Source organism: Colobus angolensis, unplaced genomic scaffold, assembly GCF_000951035.1.
Source record: "Colobus angolensis palliatus isolate OR3802 unplaced genomic scaffold, Cang.pa_1.0 Scaffold86, whole genome shotgun sequence".
Lineage (NCBI taxonomy): Eukaryota > Metazoa > Chordata > Mammalia > Primates > Cercopithecidae > Colobus > Colobus angolensis.
In genome coordinates, this window is record NW_012122487.1 from 8116663 (window position 1) to 8134125 (window position 17463).

General features: G+C 40.3%; 1 protein-coding gene across 1 annotated transcript in view; it reads left to right on the forward strand.

Moving 5' to 3' along the window:
* FREM1 (FRAS1 related extracellular matrix 1) overlaps window positions 1-17463 on the forward strand; it is a 168759-nt gene that overhangs the window by 30681 nt on the left and 120615 nt on the right. The window contains exons 3-6 of the mRNA XM_011930392.1: window positions 4758-5258; window positions 10303-10397; window positions 13915-14213; window positions 15652-15848. Coding sequence (XP_011785782.1) covers window positions 5025-5258; window positions 10303-10397; window positions 13915-14213; window positions 15652-15848 — 825 coding nt within the window. The 5' untranslated portion in view covers window positions 4758-5024. The remainder of the gene's footprint in view (window positions 1-4757; window positions 5259-10302; window positions 10398-13914; window positions 14214-15651; window positions 15849-17463) is intronic.

Below are 17463 nucleotides of genomic sequence, written 5' to 3' on the forward strand. Positions count from 1 at the left end.
TCGACATGTTGGCCAGGCTGGTCTTGAACTCCTGACCTCAGGTGATCCACCCGTCTCGGCCTCCCAAAGTGCTGGGATTATAGGTATGAGCCACTGCGTGTGACTGGTTGTTGCATTTTTTCATTGCATGCTCTTTTCCTTTTTTTTTTTTTTTAATAAAAATTGCTGTTTGAGTCTGCTCAGGCTGCTATAACAGAAATACCGTAGACAGGGTGGCTTAAGGAATAGAACTTTATTCCTCACAGTTCTGACGGTTGGGAAGTCCAAGATCACCTCTTTCTGCTTTGCAGAGGGAAACCCTCTTGTTGTAAGCCTCACATGGCCAGGGAGAGAGTGCTCTAATCTTTTCATCTACTTATAAGAATCCCATCATGAGGACTCTACCCTAATGACCTCATGTAAACCTAACACCTCCACAAGGCCCCACCTCCTAATCCCATCACATTGGAAATTAGAGCTTCAACATATAAATTTGGTGAGGGGACACAAACATCTAGACATAGCACCCCCCCCATCTTTCTTCAGTCTATCTATACTATATCGCCCCTGTCACATTGTCCCTACCAACAACTTAATGTTTGTCCGTTTTTCTCCATGCCCATTTAATTATATGTTAATACAACATATGTGTCCATCTACATATATGCATATACACAGACGCAGCTTTTAGAGTTACTTTACCAAATGGAAGCATACTTTTCTCCATTTAATTTTTTCTGACTCCACAATACCTTGTAGAAATCCCTTCACGTTGAACGATTTATCTCTAATTCAAATTCTAAGAGTTACGTTCCATTCCATGGTATAAATATACCTATGCTATTTAACCATCCCCTTCTTGACATTTACTTTGCTTGCAGTTTCCACTGTGGACACTGCTGCAATCAACATTCTTGTTCATGTATTCTTGTAGAAGTTGCTTTTATCTCTGTTGGATAGATTCTCAGTGTTGTGTGGCAATAATGAAACAAACGGTGATGGATTTTGATTTTTACCTTACTACTTCTTTTAGTGTTTGACTGGAGGTGCTGCCTGGGAACAACTAGTTGGCCAATCATCAGGAAGTCTCATAGTGTGGCATTTTCCAGAGTCAAGAATCTCAACCTCAGTGTTATGGGCACAGAAAACGGACTTTGTCCGTATATCCCAGGATGATCTGCCTTTTTGTGACAGATTCTCAGTAACCGAATTCATGTGGCATCTTGATCCATGGCTAATGGTGCCTGCTTATGAGGCCAATTCTTTTTTTTTTTTTTTTGAGACAGAATCTTGCTCTGTCACCTAGGCTGGAGTGCAGTGGTGCAGTCTTGGCTCACTGCAACCTCCGCCTCTCAGGTTCAAGCAATTCTGCTTCAGCCTCCCAAGTAGCTCAGATTGCAGGTGCCTGCGACCACACCTGGCTAAGTTTTGTATTTTTAGTAGAGACAGGGGTTTCACCATGTTGGCCAGGCTGGTCTCGAACTCCTGACCTCAGGTGATCTGCCTGCCTCGGTCTACCAAAGTGCTGGGATTACAGGTATGAGCCATCGTGCCTGGCCTTTTTGTTTTTGTTTTTTCTTTTTAGCTATATTAACATTCCTGGGTTAAACTATAATCACTATAAGGGAATTTAAGGCATTGTTTTCTCCAATTTATTCACTTAGTTAACAAATATTTATTGATTTATCAGGCATTGTTCTAGACACTGGGGTAATCCAAGAGTAAAAAATACGGAAATTCACATCTTTGTGAGGGACATGGCAGTGACTAATAGTGTTGGTACAAAAGTAATTGTGGTTTTTGCCATTGAAAGTAGTGGTGAAAACTGCAATTACTGTTGCAACAACCTAATATAAAGGATCAAATGCGTTATATTAGGTGGTTAGAAAGCGCTAAGGTTAAAAACAAAGCAGAAAAGTGGTAAAGAATGCTAGGGGATGAGACTGACAGAATTTTCATGGAGTTGTTAGGTTTGACCACACTGCAAGTGTGACATTTGATGGGAACTTGAGAGTGGAGAGGTGGAAGGAGGGATATCTGGGGGAAGAACATTCAAGTCAGAGACAACAGAAGTGAGAGGCTTTAGTCGGGGAGAGAGGAAGGAGGAATGGTGGATCTTGATTTGTTTGAGGAAAAGCAAAGATGTTAGTGTGGCTGAGACAGAGTCAGCAAAGGGAAGACAAACAGGAGATGAGCTGAGAAAGGTAAGAGGGAAACAGATCATGTAGTGTCTTCAAGGTCATCACCAGGGCTTCAGCTTTACTCTAAGATGAGACACCACTGGAAGTGTTGAGCAGAGCAGTGACGTAAGTAACATTTAATCAGAAAATTGGCTGTGATGCTGAGAAATGCCTACAGGAAAGGCAGGAGTAGAAGTAGGGAGATCAAATAGGATGCTATTGCAATCATCTCATGGAGACTTGGTGGTAGCTTGGACCAGGGGGATCACAATGGAGGTAGTAAGAAGGAGCTGGATTCTGGATATGTTTTGAAGGAAGAGCATGTTAACTTTTTATTTTTGTGGAACAAATCACTATAAACTTTGTGGTTTAAAACAATACAAATGTATCTCACAGTTTCCCTTGTTCTGGGGTCGGATTATGGCTTAGCTGGGTTCTCTGCTTTAGGTTGCCACCAGGCTACAGTCAAGATGTTGATGGTCTTCATTCTTATCCGGGGACTTGACTTAGGAAGAAACCACTTCCAAGCTCATTCAGGGTGTTGGCAGAATTCATTTCCTTGTGGCAGAAGAACCCATGGAGGCTTGCTTCTTCATGTTCAGCAGGAGAGCCCCTGGTTCCAGTCTGCCAAGAGAGAGTCTCCTGTATAATAAAATGTAATCATAGGAGTGACACCCATCACCTTTGTGGAATTCTGTTGGTTGGAAGTGTTACAGATTCTGCTGGCACTCAAGGGGAAGGAACTTTTGGATACTAGGAGGCTGGAATTATTTGGGGGGTCACCTAAGATCTGTCTACCCTAAAGAAACAACAGGACTTTTTGACTGGATGTAGAAAGTGTGATGAAGGAACAACTGAAAAGTTGGAGTTGCTATTAATTAAGGTAAGGAAGACTGAAGGAGGGAAGACTGAGAGCTCAATTTTGGCTTCATAAAGTGTGAGACGTCTTTTATACACCACCCAGAGATGACAAGCAGACAGTTGCATATGCAAATCTAGAGTTAAGCAGGAGGGTCCAGGCTACAGGTGTAAGTTTGAGGTCCATTAGCACATAGGTGGTATTTAAGTCAAGGAATGAGATCACTAGGGAATGAGTGTAGATACAAAACAGGTCCTACAACTGGACTCTAGGGTCCCAGCATTAAAGATTCGGGGAGTCCAGAAAGAACCAGGTAAGGAGACAAAGTGAGATGGAGTGAGATGAGAGGACTGCAGGAGTGTGGAGTCCTTGCAGCCTCCGTGTGTTAACTAGTTTAAATCTCAGAGAGCAAAGTTTCCCCCTTACCTCCCAGTTCGGGGAGACACCTACCTATCTTGTTGCCTCTCCTCTCCCTGAATGTACTGTTATCTTAGATGCCTAATATGAATGGAAAAAATATTGTATCTTGTTAAAGTTCAACAACCAGATACGCATTGTTGCCCATATAAGCCAACCTAAATCAGCTTGATTGTGGACAACAGAGTCAGTGGGGGTGTGTGAAGAGTTTTACTCTGGGACTGATACCATAAAAAACAGACTGCTCTGTAAAGTGTACACCCCCTCAGGTATCAGGTGACACATGTCAGGCATGGCCTCAAAAGTGAAACATTGCAAAGAGGGACAAGGGAATGGAAATAGATAGATGTGGATAATGGAGGCATTTGTTCTTCTACAACCTTCTGACAAACATTCATTTTGGTATCTACTGGTTATGCACAGAAATTTATTGAAATTATTAACATGGAAGGCCTTTCTTTGGGCATAACAAACCACCATTTGTTCACCTAATTGTACTCTGAATTTAAGGATATATTTCAGTGCATTTTACTTTAGATAAAATCTTTTCAGTTCTTATGGAACACAGAGAAATCATCATGAAATTCTAAGTGGATAAAGTGGAAACAAAGACTCTATTTGTGCAAGTTGAGTACATAGGAATGTAATTAGCATTGTAGATAGTATAAATACGCATGTCCATATGCTGTGTCATTAGCTGTGCGTGCTGAAGCTATGTCACCCCATTCATAGTCTCTTTCACACATAAACAAAAACTTGAATGTTCACTTAGAAAAAAGCATATTTTCTGTAATTTCCACTCAAATGTTTCTTAGGTGTTTTCATTGCCCAGCAAAGTCAGAAGTGTGCCCAGTGTGACAAATCATTAAACTTCTTTCTTAGCCCGGTAGCATTGATTTAGAATTAATCATGTTTTCAAACAATGTGTTCATAATCCTATCAGCTCTCTGAAAAAAAATAGATTATAATCCTCATTTAACAAATGAGGAAAGAGAAGCAAAGAGTTTGACAACTGTCTATGAACTCAGGGAACCAAAAGTCACACTTGTTGGCAATGAGGCTGGCTGTTTCCTCCTGGACCACACAATTGACATCCCAGTTGGGGTATGTCACGTCCGGAAACAGGAGCTATAAGCAGGGTAATGAAATGGCTGCATTGCCTTTCAGATGGGTCTACAGGTCAAGTTAGTTTATTTGTTTTTAATTTAGCTGAACTCATAGGCTGGTTGAAAGATCCCTTTGTTGGTAGCGATTTTTTGAATAGCCACACAAACCTTCTGGTCTCTCTCTCGCTTTACTCCAACCGTTTCTCCCATTTGCAGGATTAGAAAAGCACTTGGGAGGCCCATTCATCTTGCCGGCGTTGTCAGGAGTGATCAGCGAGTTTTATTAAAAGCCCTGGGATTGCCTGAAAGGCCTCCTTGTCTGACTTTGAAATGAAAGGGGCATGTTAAGATCTCAGGGCACATTGTCAGGACCCCTCACCCTGCCCCTTGGACTATGAGCTGACCCTCCAGGAGGAAGTACAGAAGCCCTCCTTTGTTGAAGGGATTTCGCCGGTGGACAGAAAGGCATTGGGCCCTGTCAGCATGAACTCTCCGAATTGGGGGGCAGTGAATGCCCTGCTGCTGCTGCTCCTCCTGGCCTGGGCCAGCCCCACCTTCATCAGCGTCAACCGTGGGGTGACGGTGATGAAGGGCCACTCCGCCTTCCTGTCGGGAGATGACCTGAAGTTTGCCATCCCCAAAGAGAAAGATGCCTGCAAAGTGGAAGTTGTGATGAATGAGCCAATAACCCAGAGGGTTGGGAAACTCACTCCACAGGTAGGTCCTGTCTGCGATTTTCCATTCAGTCATGTGTTTGAATGCAAGTGTATGAAAGTGTGTGGGATGTGGCCGGGCGCGGTGGCTCACGCCTGTAATCCCAGCACTTTGGGAGGCTGAGGCAGGCAGATCACGAGGTCAGGAGATCGAGACCATCCTGGCTAACATGGTGAAACCCCGTCTCTACTGAAAAATAGAAAAAAAATTAGCTGGGCGTGGTGGTGGGCACCTGTAGTGTAGTCCCAACTACTTGGGAGGCTGAGGCAGGAGAATGGCGTGAGGGTCTCTCCTCAAGCCATCAAAGACGAGTATTAGAAGATGTTCACATTTGAAATGGTGGAGTTGCAATTAGCAGGCATAGTATTACGCTGCTTTTCTATGTAAGGTTAAACCTATTTTTAAACATTCTTGGCTGACTTCAGATTACAAGCCTGAAACCAGCAGGATTTAATCCTGATTACTGTAACACTTATGGAGGAAATCAGGTTCAAACTAATATGGATGCATGTATTTTTTTTCTTAATGCACTATTTCAGTAAGTCTTTCCAATTTCTCCTCTTTTCTTGAAGATAACTCTGGTATATCCTACCAGCTGCTTGACCTTATAGAGTAGCTAATTATACAGGAAAAAGCACAAAGCATAATGTAAGAGAATTACATTGGAGTTATTCCTGCCCCCAGTTATCACATCCATTGCCGGTCAGAGTGGCTTTGGATAAGAGATCAAAATTTCAAGACATTTTTAGGACATACCTGTGACCTTAGCATAGCAAAGGTAAAATTTGAAGATGTTTCATCTGTTAACATCACTTAAACATTTTTTCTGAGTAAGGGAAAAGAAGTAGAAAAGAGTTGTGAAGATACTTCACTTTAAATATTCACTGTTCTTTGAAAATATCTGCTTAATTGTTTTCCTTTTAATCAAAATCTTGGAGACCTTTATATGTAAGGGTATTCTCTGGTCAATCCTTTTGTAGAGGGAAGAGTTACCTCCTAATTCATTGGGTTTAAAAAGTCTATATTCTCTTACACTGTTTTGGCTTAAAGTAGGAGTTACCACTATACATAATTTAAAAAATTGCTTCTGATTTTATTACTTGTTCCCACTGTGCTGTAACTTTGCTCCCAGTGCAAACAATCTTGAGAATATTCAACACTAGATGCTGCTGCTGCTGCTTCTGGAAAAATGGACCATTCTCTTTTGCTGAACTATGAACATTATTTCCTTTTCATTTGGCTAAAGAAACATTATCCATGAGATTATTCAAAAGTGGTACTAGGTATTGCAAAGAGAGAATAAAAAGACTTAGGTGGATACTAGCTCAAGTGGTATCTCTAGACATTCCATTTACCACACTTCAAGTTATAGACCCATTCTGAAACACATCAAAATTCTTTGGAAGAGGGTCTCACATTGCAGGTATTTCTGATGTGGTAGCAACCACATGTCTCTGCCTAGTTGCTTGTAAGATTTTATTGTCAAAGAGCTTTAGATGGATATCTAAAACATGTTAGAATGCAGCAATGCCTCCACGTATTAGACATTGTGTTCCCAAGTGTTTGGGAGTTGCAATGTCTCCTCAGTTACTCCCAGTTATACTTGCATTCTGAGTGTGTTTTGATTGGCACTTACGAGTCAGAGAAAAAGAAGATACCTGGGGTTGCTCATACTGGAACCTCAGTGTGCTAAATAGGATGAGGAAGCAATACAAATAAGCTCAGTAGTGGGTGATAGAGACCCAACCACAGGGACTGGGGTCCAAAGGAAAATGCAGGCTGGTTGCAGTAGCTCACGCCTGTAAATTTCAGTACTTTGGAGGCTGAGGCGGGCAGATCACTTGAGGCCAGGAGTTAAGAGACCAGCCTAGTCAACATGGTGAAACTCCATCTCTACTAAAAATACAAAAATTAGCCAGGCGTAGGGTACACACCTGTAAGCCTAGCTACTCGGGAGGCTGAGGCACAAGAATTGCTTGAACCCAGGAGGCAGAAGTTGCAATGAGCCAAAATAGTGCCACTACACTCCAGGCTGGGTGACAGTGTGAGACTGTGTCTTTAAAAAAAAAAAAAAAAGGGGAAAATGCAGCCCTTTGAGTCTTCAGAGAGGGCAAAATATGACCCTGATCCTAGAGGACTGGAGTCTTTGATAAAGCAGGAACCTAGGGCTGCACTGGCACATATGGGTGTCTTATAAAGACTGATGATTGATAATATGGTACCTCTTCCAATCAATGTATTTTTAAAAATCATTCAACATTTATCTACAAGTAGGACTGAGTTTTTTGTGAAAAAGAGAAGAAGCAAAATTTCCACTGGTAGCTCACAGTAGCAAGCTGTCTAAGCTGTCTTCCAGTTTGGACCTCAAGCATGCATGCCCAAATGAGCAAAACAAAAGCCCTGCAGATGACCAGATTCTCCTCCTTAGTAGGCAATTTGGAGATAATCTATTGTTACCTAAGCCAGCCTCTGAGCGCTCTCCTCTCCCTACCCCAAATGGCCTCTGACTCCTTATCATATATGGCACTCTCTCTGAGAGAAATAAAATTGTCTCCGTTATATGTTTTTAGTGATGTTTTAATGGTCCTGATTGCTTGGCCTGCTCCAAGGCACTGAGGAGCAAAAAGGGATCCAAGTGACTAGAACTAGGTAAAAAACATTTGGTCACAAGAATCAAGGATTGGAATAGGCCTGCAAGTCATCTCCATCTCATACTCTCTGATTTTAAGGTAAAACTCCAGTTACTAGAAAGACAATATAGAGAAGAAACCACAAATTGCCAGGCTGATTTAGGAAACTCTTGGTTGCTGAGAAACACTTCTGAATACACAGATTCCCTAGCCTGCTGTTGCTCATTAAGAAAAAGTAGAATCAAGTCATGAATACTTAGTGGAGGTATTTCCAAAGGCAAATACGACATCTCAAATGAATTTTTAGCCTCTAAAAGTTGGTATGGGATTTATATCTTCTAATATTTATTCTGTGGTAAAGGAGTTCATTAAAATATGGAGTTTAATCACTTTTTTGGCCAAATATTAAAACTTTGTGTGAGAGAAACCTATATCGTGGGAAAACTTTGTTTCTCAAACTGCCAGATGATTGTTCCTATTTGGTTATTCTCATAATTTCAACAAAAACAAGATTCCCAAGTAAAGTCTGTTTAGTTTTGTTGAATTTGTGCTTGGTTTTTAAACCAGGCTGGTTCAGTCTTTCCCTAGGGGTTCATTTCTTACGTAGTTTTAGAAATTAAGCATAGCTAAGTGCACATGCACACACACACACACACACACACACACACAGAGCCTAAACATTATTCTTTAATAGAGCTTAGTAATAAGCTGAAAGCCAAGCTTATGTGAACCCATTTCTAGCAAGACGACTGTATTAACAACACCCTGCTGTGTAATGAACAGTTTCATGTGACTTGCACAGAAAATGTTTTGTTTAACATCTGTTCAGTTAGTGTTTTCATTTCATTACTGAAGTTTGTCTTAGGACCAACAGGTTCATTTTCCTATTGAATATTTGGAAAGGGATTTCAATTGATGCACACCAGTGCCTTCTGTTCAGATAACCCACTTGATGTAGTCAATTAGATGAGGTTGACGGCAATATGTTTTCCTCATGTTTTAGGACAAGACTCCCTCACACATGGCACTTCTCACACCTAGCCCAAAGCAAGAAATTTGCTGGATAGAAAGCACCCCAGGTTAGCACTGAACTTGCTTTTTTGAATAGGAAATATAGCAATAAGAAAGTATCTCTAGTTTGAACCAGTTTACTGTCATTAAAGTGAGTAATGAGTTAGGAATGTGTGACAATTTAATTATAAATTGTAATTGAAAAGCAGTTGAAGTGGAAAAAAACAAAGCTAGACAGTAATTAGAAAAGGATTTAGCTCTCCTTTGTTTTAGTTAGTAAATTTATGGACAATTATGGTTGTCGCCTTTTATAAAAGGAAAACATATTATGAAACTTAAAACAGATGTTTCTTTTAACAAAGCAGATTGTCTCTTTATTACCATGACTATTTGTCAATGATGTGGAGAAGGTCTTTGCTGTATCTCCTTCCTAGTTGTCAATTAAAAAGAGGAACCAATGATATCTGTGGGAAAAGAAAATCATTTGTATTAGTGTTAAAGTCTTCCCTGAGTGAATTATGTTGTCTGAAAATGTTTGAGGCTGTGAAAAGGTACAGACGAAACACCATGAACACAATGGTGGACATGCATGCATACCTCAAGGGTATTAGAACTCTACCAAAGTCAGATCGGGCAGAATGAGGGGCATGATATGGGTGGGAGAGATGATTCTTCCTCTAAAATTCAGATTCCCAAAGTATAACAGTTAACAATCTTCTAATAATTCTGAGTGAGGTGAGACAGTTCATTATAATTTTATTTGAAAAGAGGAAATGCTTTTAGATTTCTGTTTGTCTCATCTGCCATTTCTGCTATTGCTTAACTAATGGAAGCAGTCTTTTGCACGTGTATAAGACGCAACTCTGGGTCATGTTGGACTCTGATTAACCACAATAGTGTCCATAGTCAGTGACTTCATCTTTGAATATGAGAATACTATTCGGAAAAAAAAGAAATAAAAGGAGAACAGAGATATACAGAAAGAATACAGTGGGTGGGTTAAAGCATGCCTTTTCATGCAGACATACAGAAAGAACTCTCTAACTCAATTGCTGTGAACCCCTGAAGGGGGTAAATAAAATTTTGAAAAATGAAACCATGTTTTAAATGCACTCTAGATGGTAAAAAGACACTTATTTAGAGAGGTAATCATCCCGTAACTAATTTTCTTGATCTGCTTTGGTTTTCACAATTTAGATATTCTCAAAACAAGAGACAGCTGTATAAGTAGGATGGCAGCTGGGTGTGGGGGTAGGGTAGAGGTGGTGGTGGTGAAGGCACACGCACACACACATACACACACTACTAACAGACCATATTTTCTCCAGGCAGTACTCTCCTGGCAAAATCTTAAACCTTGTACCAATTTTCTCATAGATATTTATCCAATTCTTCATGTGAACTAGGTCTTTGACTGCCATTTCCTTCCCAATGAAGTCAAGTATGTTCACAATGGTTGTCCAATTCTTGATGAAGACACAGTGCAGCTCAGACTTTACAGGTAAGTGGCACAGGAAGATTGGTCATTTGCTGTCAAGTAACCATTCTGTGTACTTTTGAGGGCTTTTCTTGTGGATATGTATTGTCATGAGGGGAGTTAATAGATTCCAGACAAGCAAGTAATCAACAGAAACTGGAAGCCTGAGTGGATAAGGCAAGATTTGTAGTCAGCTTTCACTTATTTCCACTTGTGTCATCTTCCCTAGGATTCCTCTGTGGCAAACTTTTAGCCCTATCCTGTTTCCCTCTAGTGTCCTTATATAGGTATCTGTGGGGTTCCAACCCACCACTTATGGTGGAAAATGGAAATTATAAACTACAAATTCTTAATGAAAATGGGGGGAAAATATATTCCAAAAATGAATGAAATTCTTCTTGTTTGTTACCAGCTGCTTAATTATAGAAGGTGCAGTATCTTCCATTTTTAAACATATTTAAATACTTAAATATTTTTTTTTTTGAGATGGAATCTCACTCTGTTGTCCAGGCTGGAGTGCAGTGGTGCAATCTTGGCTCAGTGCAACCTCTGCCTTCTGGGTTCAAGCGATTCTCCTGCCTCAGCCTCCTGAGTAGCTGGGACTACAGGCACCCACCACCATACCCAGCTAATTTGTTGTATTTTTAGTAGAGATGGGGTTTCACCATGTTAGCCAGGATAGTCTTGATCTCCTGACCTCATGATCTGCCTGTTTCCGCCTCCCAAAGTGCTGGGATTACAGGGATGAGCCGCCATGCCCAGCCTAAAATTCTTTAAAAATCAACTATGAAGTTAAATATGGAATGATCGTAGGAGACAGCAATTCTACTCCTATGTATATACACAAGAAAAATAAAAACTTACGTTTTACACAAGAGCTTGTGCATGAAGTTCACTGCAACATTCTTCATAACAGCCAAAAAATGGAATAAATCCAACTGATGAATGGATAAACAAAATGTGGTATATTCATAGAATGGAATATCATTCAGCCATAAAAAAAGAATGTAGCACTGATGAAGGCTACAGCATGGATGAACCTTGAAAACATACCAAGTGAAAGAAGCCAGGCACAAAAAGCCACATATCATATTGTTCCTTTTATATGAAATATTTAGAACTGGCAAATTCATAGAGACAGAAAGTAGATTAGTGGTTGCCAGAGGCTGGGGAAGGGAAATGTGTCTCTTTTGGGAGTGATGAAAGTGTTCTGGAATTAGGTAGTCATGATGGTTGTACAACTGTGGGACTACACTAAAAAACTCTGAGCTGTATGTTTTTAAAAAATGAATTTTGTGGTATATGAATTATATCCCAATGAAAAATAATTTTAAATTTAAGCTCATGATTATGGTGTATCTGACTTCATAAAAGTAACTGAGAACTCGTGTATGTGGAGTAGGCCTTTATATGGTTTTTTCCTTGGTTTTTATTGCTTTTAAGAATATTTGGTTAAAATATGTTGGTGTGAATTTCCCTTAAGCACTAGACTAATGTAAAAGAGTTTTGTAGAAGACATTGGAACAGTGAAGCTTTCTACAAACATTTATGACCACCTATTACAAGTCAGGCTGTATGCTGAGCATAAGAAACAAAAGGATGAGAATACTCAGATTATTTTAGTGCCTGTAGTCTAAGACAAAAGATGAGCAGGTAATTATGATGCAGAACAAGTGCCGAAAGAGAGACACAAACAAAATGCTGTGTTCAGAAAATGAAGCGGCACCCAAGGATTCCTTAGGAAGAAATGAAATCAGCATACAGGGCCATTTGATCTTCCTAAGACTTTAGAGTTAAAAAACAAATAACTTCAAAGAGCTTGCGTGGAAGGGGTGGGAAGGGTAGTGGGGAGTTGCAGGGAACGTAGGGATGGTTAATGGGTACAAACAGTAGTTAGAAAGAATGGGTAAGACCTAGTAATTGATAGCACAACAGGGTGACTACAGTCAGTAATAATTCAATGGCACATTTTAAAATAACTACAAGAGTATAATTGGATTGTTTGTAACAGAAAGGATAAGTGGGCCAGATGCAGTGGCTCATTCCTGTAATCCGAGCACTTTGGGAGGCTAAGGCGGGCAGATCACCTGAGGTCAGGAGTTTGAGATCAGCCTGGCCAACATGGCAAAACCCCGTCTCTACTAAAAATACAAAAATTAGCTTGGCATGGTGGCAGGCACCTGTAGTCCCAGCTATTCGGGAGGGTAAGGCAGGAGAATCTCTTGAACCTGGGAGGTGGAGGTTGCAGTGAGCCAAGATTACACCACTGCACTCCAGCCTGGGCAACAGAGTGAAACTCTGTCTCTCAAAGAAAAAAAAAAAAAAAAGGATAAATGCTTGAGGGAATGCTTAATAAATGGATATTAAGATGGGATTATTACACATTGCATGCCTGTACAAAAGCATCTCATGTACCCCATTACGTAGATAGACAGAGGATAGATAAATAATCTAGATAGATAGATAGATAGATAGATAGATAGATAGATAGATAGATAGATAGATACACACACCTACTATGTACCCACACAAATTAAAAATAAAAATAAATTTAAAAAAGAAAAAAGCTGATGAATGTTTGCTGCTCCCACTCCTTCCTTGGGTTTCTAGGCTGCTGGGAGGTTGGAAGAGTATACATGAAAGGCAGGGTTAGAGGAGCTTCTTTGCCTCTTGGTCTTAAGCACATTTGAAATAAAATATTCAGAGTAGTAGGCAGCAGAAAATCAGGGAGCATGTTTGTTCCCCTCTTACCACTTCTCCTTCTCTAGCCCCTTTGGCAAGCTACCTGAGCCCATTATGCCTCAGTTTCTTCCTCCATAAAATGGGATTAACAATATCTATCCTAGGTTTTTATAAGGATTGAATTTTATACTATCACAGAGAATTTAGCTTAATGACTGCACCATAATAAGAGCACATCAATTAGAAGCTGCATTATTGATGCATGCTCATCACTCATTAATCTTACCCCTTCAAAAAAAATGACACCCCTCTCTTTTAGACTCTTCAAACAACCTGAGATTAGAGTTGCTAAGCAGATGGAGGGAATGGAAGTGGCAATTGCTGAATACCCTTTACATGCCAAGCACTGAGCTGGGCAACCAAACTAGGCTGCAAATGAACGCCTATGTAGTGGTATTTCTGAAGGGCAAAAAGGCCTGAATGCTTCAGAAGCCACTTATCCCTTCACTCCTGAATTAAAACTCAATCCAGAAATTATACAGGCTTGATACACATGTGCTAGAAGTGAGACTCTGAGGTTTTAGCAGTCGTTAAATATCCATATGCATGATGAGTTTGAGAGCAGGTTTTGAAAGAAAGATGTTGGGAGGAAGAAGTGGCAGGAAAAGGTGTTGACACCAGGGTAAAGAGATGAAGGGAACAGAACAGAGAGGCTGGGAGTAGAGCATGAAACAAAATCCGAACTCAATCTGTGGCACAAATTTTGTGAAGGCCAATCTTCAAGCTTCCAGCTGAGTATGCAGGTATCAGAAATAACTGAGCACCAATTAAGATTACTTTTGCCTCATGTTCTCCACAGATTTACTGAAACAGATACCTTCATAGAAACCTTTATCCTGCGGGCCTATCTCCTGGAACCAGACTGTAACATCATCCGTATGAGTAACAATGTGCTGGAAGTGCCTGAATTCAATGGCCTGTCCCAAGCAATTGATAAAAATCTGCTCAGATTTGATTATGATAGGATGGCTAGCCTGGAATGCACGGTCAGCCTGGACACTGCGAGAACTCAGCTGCCAGCCCATGGCCAGATGGTTTTGGGGGAGCCCCGACCAGAAGAACCTCGTGGAGATCAGCCACACAGTTTTTTCCCAGCCCGTATGATGTCTCTTAATGCTTATCTGGGTATTACTAAAACTGACAAAAATATCCATGCATGCTCACCTTCCACCATGATTAAGAGTTCTAGTTAACTAGTCTACATTTTAGCTGGCTGAACAGTGTGGGTTAGTGGTTAAGGGCACAGACTTTACAATCAGAAAGACCTGGTTTTGAGAACTTCCTCTGCTCTTTATTTTCTGTGTAATTTTAGTTATTAACCTGTCTAAGGCCTCTCTACAATGAGAAAGGATAATAGCTGCCCTGTAGGGTTGGGTAAGGATAAGAGTAAATGAGGTTATACATAAACACAGTGCTTAACACAGTGTCTGGTTCACAGTAGGTACTCATTAATTGTCAGCTGTTATTAGTAATAGCAACAGTAGTAGTTGGTGCATTGATGGAGTATTATTGGATTATGAGCAAGTCTGAAATAAAGCTAGTGTGTAGAAGTGATAGATGAGATTAGGAAGAGTTGATGGATAACATTCCTTCTGCTATTCACTCAATCAGTCTATTTTGGGCACCTCCCGTTCTCTCTAGAAACCACGAGAAACCAAGAAATATAAGGGATAATCATAGCAATAGTAGTAATACTTTGAATTTGGACAGAATGACAGTTAAAGGCACATTTGTTCTATTTTGTACATCAGAGAAATGAGACTCAAAAAAAAAAAAAAAGTGGGTGTCTGGGCATAGTGGCTCACACCTATAATCCCAGCGCTTTGGGAGGCTGAGGCAAGAACACTGCTTGAGGTCAGGGTTTCAAGACCAGCCTGGACAACCTAGCAAGACCCCATCTCTACAATTTTTTTTTTAATTTAAAAGTGGCTTATGAGTATTATATACCAAACAGGAGTGAAAATACAGTTGGTTAGAGATGTGAAGACTGTTGGAGAGACAATTATGGTTTTCAGTGAGAAAGAACATGTTGGTTCAGGTGGTCAAAGAATGTTTAAGGGAAGGCTTAGTAAAAAGACCAGGTAGACTTAGAAGGATATGCAGAATTTGAGTGTGTGATAGCCACATGGGGAGGGGATTTCACTGAGTAGACAGACCAGTAGAAATTGTATGATAGAGACATGGACGCTGATGCTGTAAAGGAAAGACTGGAGCTAGACTGTGGAAGGCCTGCAGTGAGTCACTGGTCTATTTGTCAGAGATGTTCAAACCTCAGACAACATATTTTTAAATTTTTTCTCTCAGTTTAACTTTTGGTGGGTGAGAACATGATGAGACTACTGTTCAACCATTTTTCAGTAAAGGAAACTACAAGCTTTCAGAATAATGACAACCCACTCAGTGAATGATTGGAGGGTACACGAGTGTTCTTGAGGTAGTGAGAGGGAATAAGTATTCATGGGACGGAGTACTGGTTTTTAAATTTTACAATTGTTATGTTTAAGTGACTATCTTAATCCAATGCTGTACATTCTAGCACTGGGAGCAAAACTGAAGTGTCCAGGTGGAAGTTGTACCCCAGGATTAAAGAAAATAGGAAGCCTCAAAGTGAGCTGTGAGGAGTTCCTGCTGATGGGCCTTCGTTATCAGCATCTGGATCCCCCTTCACCCAACATTGATTATATCTCCATCCAACTGGACCTCACAGATACCAGGAGTAAAATCGTGTACAAGGTAGAGTTTGGGGTTATGTGTGGATGCCTCCAGGATTCACAGTAAGAGAGCCAGTTACACGGGGCTACTCATGCTGGCCCCCATGCCAGGGAGAGTTCCTGTGCTTTTGGGGGTGAAACCGCCAGTGACTCATTGGAACTGCAGGCTTGTTGGTTCTGCTAGTAAGTGCTTAAAACAGTAGCTTTTGTATAAAATTTCCCTTCTCTGGTTCTCTGCTAGGTCCACCATCACTACGGCAACTTGGCAAGCACTGGGGCTAGTTACGTGCTAACCTTCTTCCTCCTTTACCTCCAATACTCTTCAGCTTGTCATTTGACCTTTTGTAACACCTTCTCTTTGATGCTTCCTTTTGTCCCCCTTGAAATCAGGGGGTCCACTCTGCAAGGTCACAGCAAACTAGAGGGGAGGAGAATCTCAGTCCCATGTTTATATTTGTCACAGATTGGTCACTCTTCCAGGCTTTGGAACGAAGGGCTGGCTCATCAAGGAGACAGGCTCCCAAAGACCTCCTGCATCTTCCAATTTCTTTTAATTCTCTTGTCTTTCCTCCTGTTGATCCTTATATATTGAAATAATGACAGAAAGTGGATTCCATTTATTCAAAATATTGAACTTGCAGTGCTGCTGATTCATGAACTCTATAATTTGTTTATTGGAGAAACCGGGGAAACTGTGTACCTGCTGAAACAGCTGAGATTTCTTGCTGAGGAAAGATGATCCAAGATGATGTTCGGAAATACTTCTATCTTTCACAAACTGGCTTCTCACTGGGATTTCTCCTAAGGGGCCCAGTCAAATATTGAACATTATTACCCCAAGGAATTTATATGACAAGAAATCATAAAGAAACGATAAAACAAAATCATAGAATTAAGATCTGGAAAAAAAACTCTGAGGCAGACTAGTCAAATTGATCAGGTAAATCACTTGGGTAGCTTTTCAAGGATAAATTTCTGAGTCCAACTGATAGTTAAGAGCATGGACACCGGGCCCAGACTGCCTGGGTTCAAACATCCACTTAACTAGCTGTGTGACTTTTGGTCTCATTTTCTTCAACTTAAAGTAGGTTCATAGTACCTATTTCTTACAGTAACTGAGAGGATTAAATGAGAAAATGCTTATTACGTGCTTGACATAAAACCTGGCACATAGTAGCACTATGCATATTGCTGGTTTTAAAGGTCACCCGGTAAAAAACTCATTAGCCAGGTTTGTAAACCCAGGCTGGGTTTAGCTCAAGCTTCCTATTTTATAGTGGTGGCTCCGAGCCGTGACATACCTTGTTCATACAGACCTAAACACTAGGTCTATAGACAACTAGTAGATGCTTTCTGTTTGTTTTAACACAAAACTCCTTTCATTTTTAAAGATTTCTTATATCCATTGAAAAAATTGAAGCCATTTTTCTTTTTCACCGAATTTTCTCATTTTTTTCTTACTATATTGAATTTGTTTGTATTTTAAAATCTATTTTTATTGGGAATTTATCCCTCTACCTTCTTGCTTTGTTTATCATTAAGCTATTCCATAGCTTATTTGGCATGTCATAAAACAGATTCATTTATGAATATAAAAGTAATAGGCTCACTGCAGAGAATATTAAAAAAACACAGAA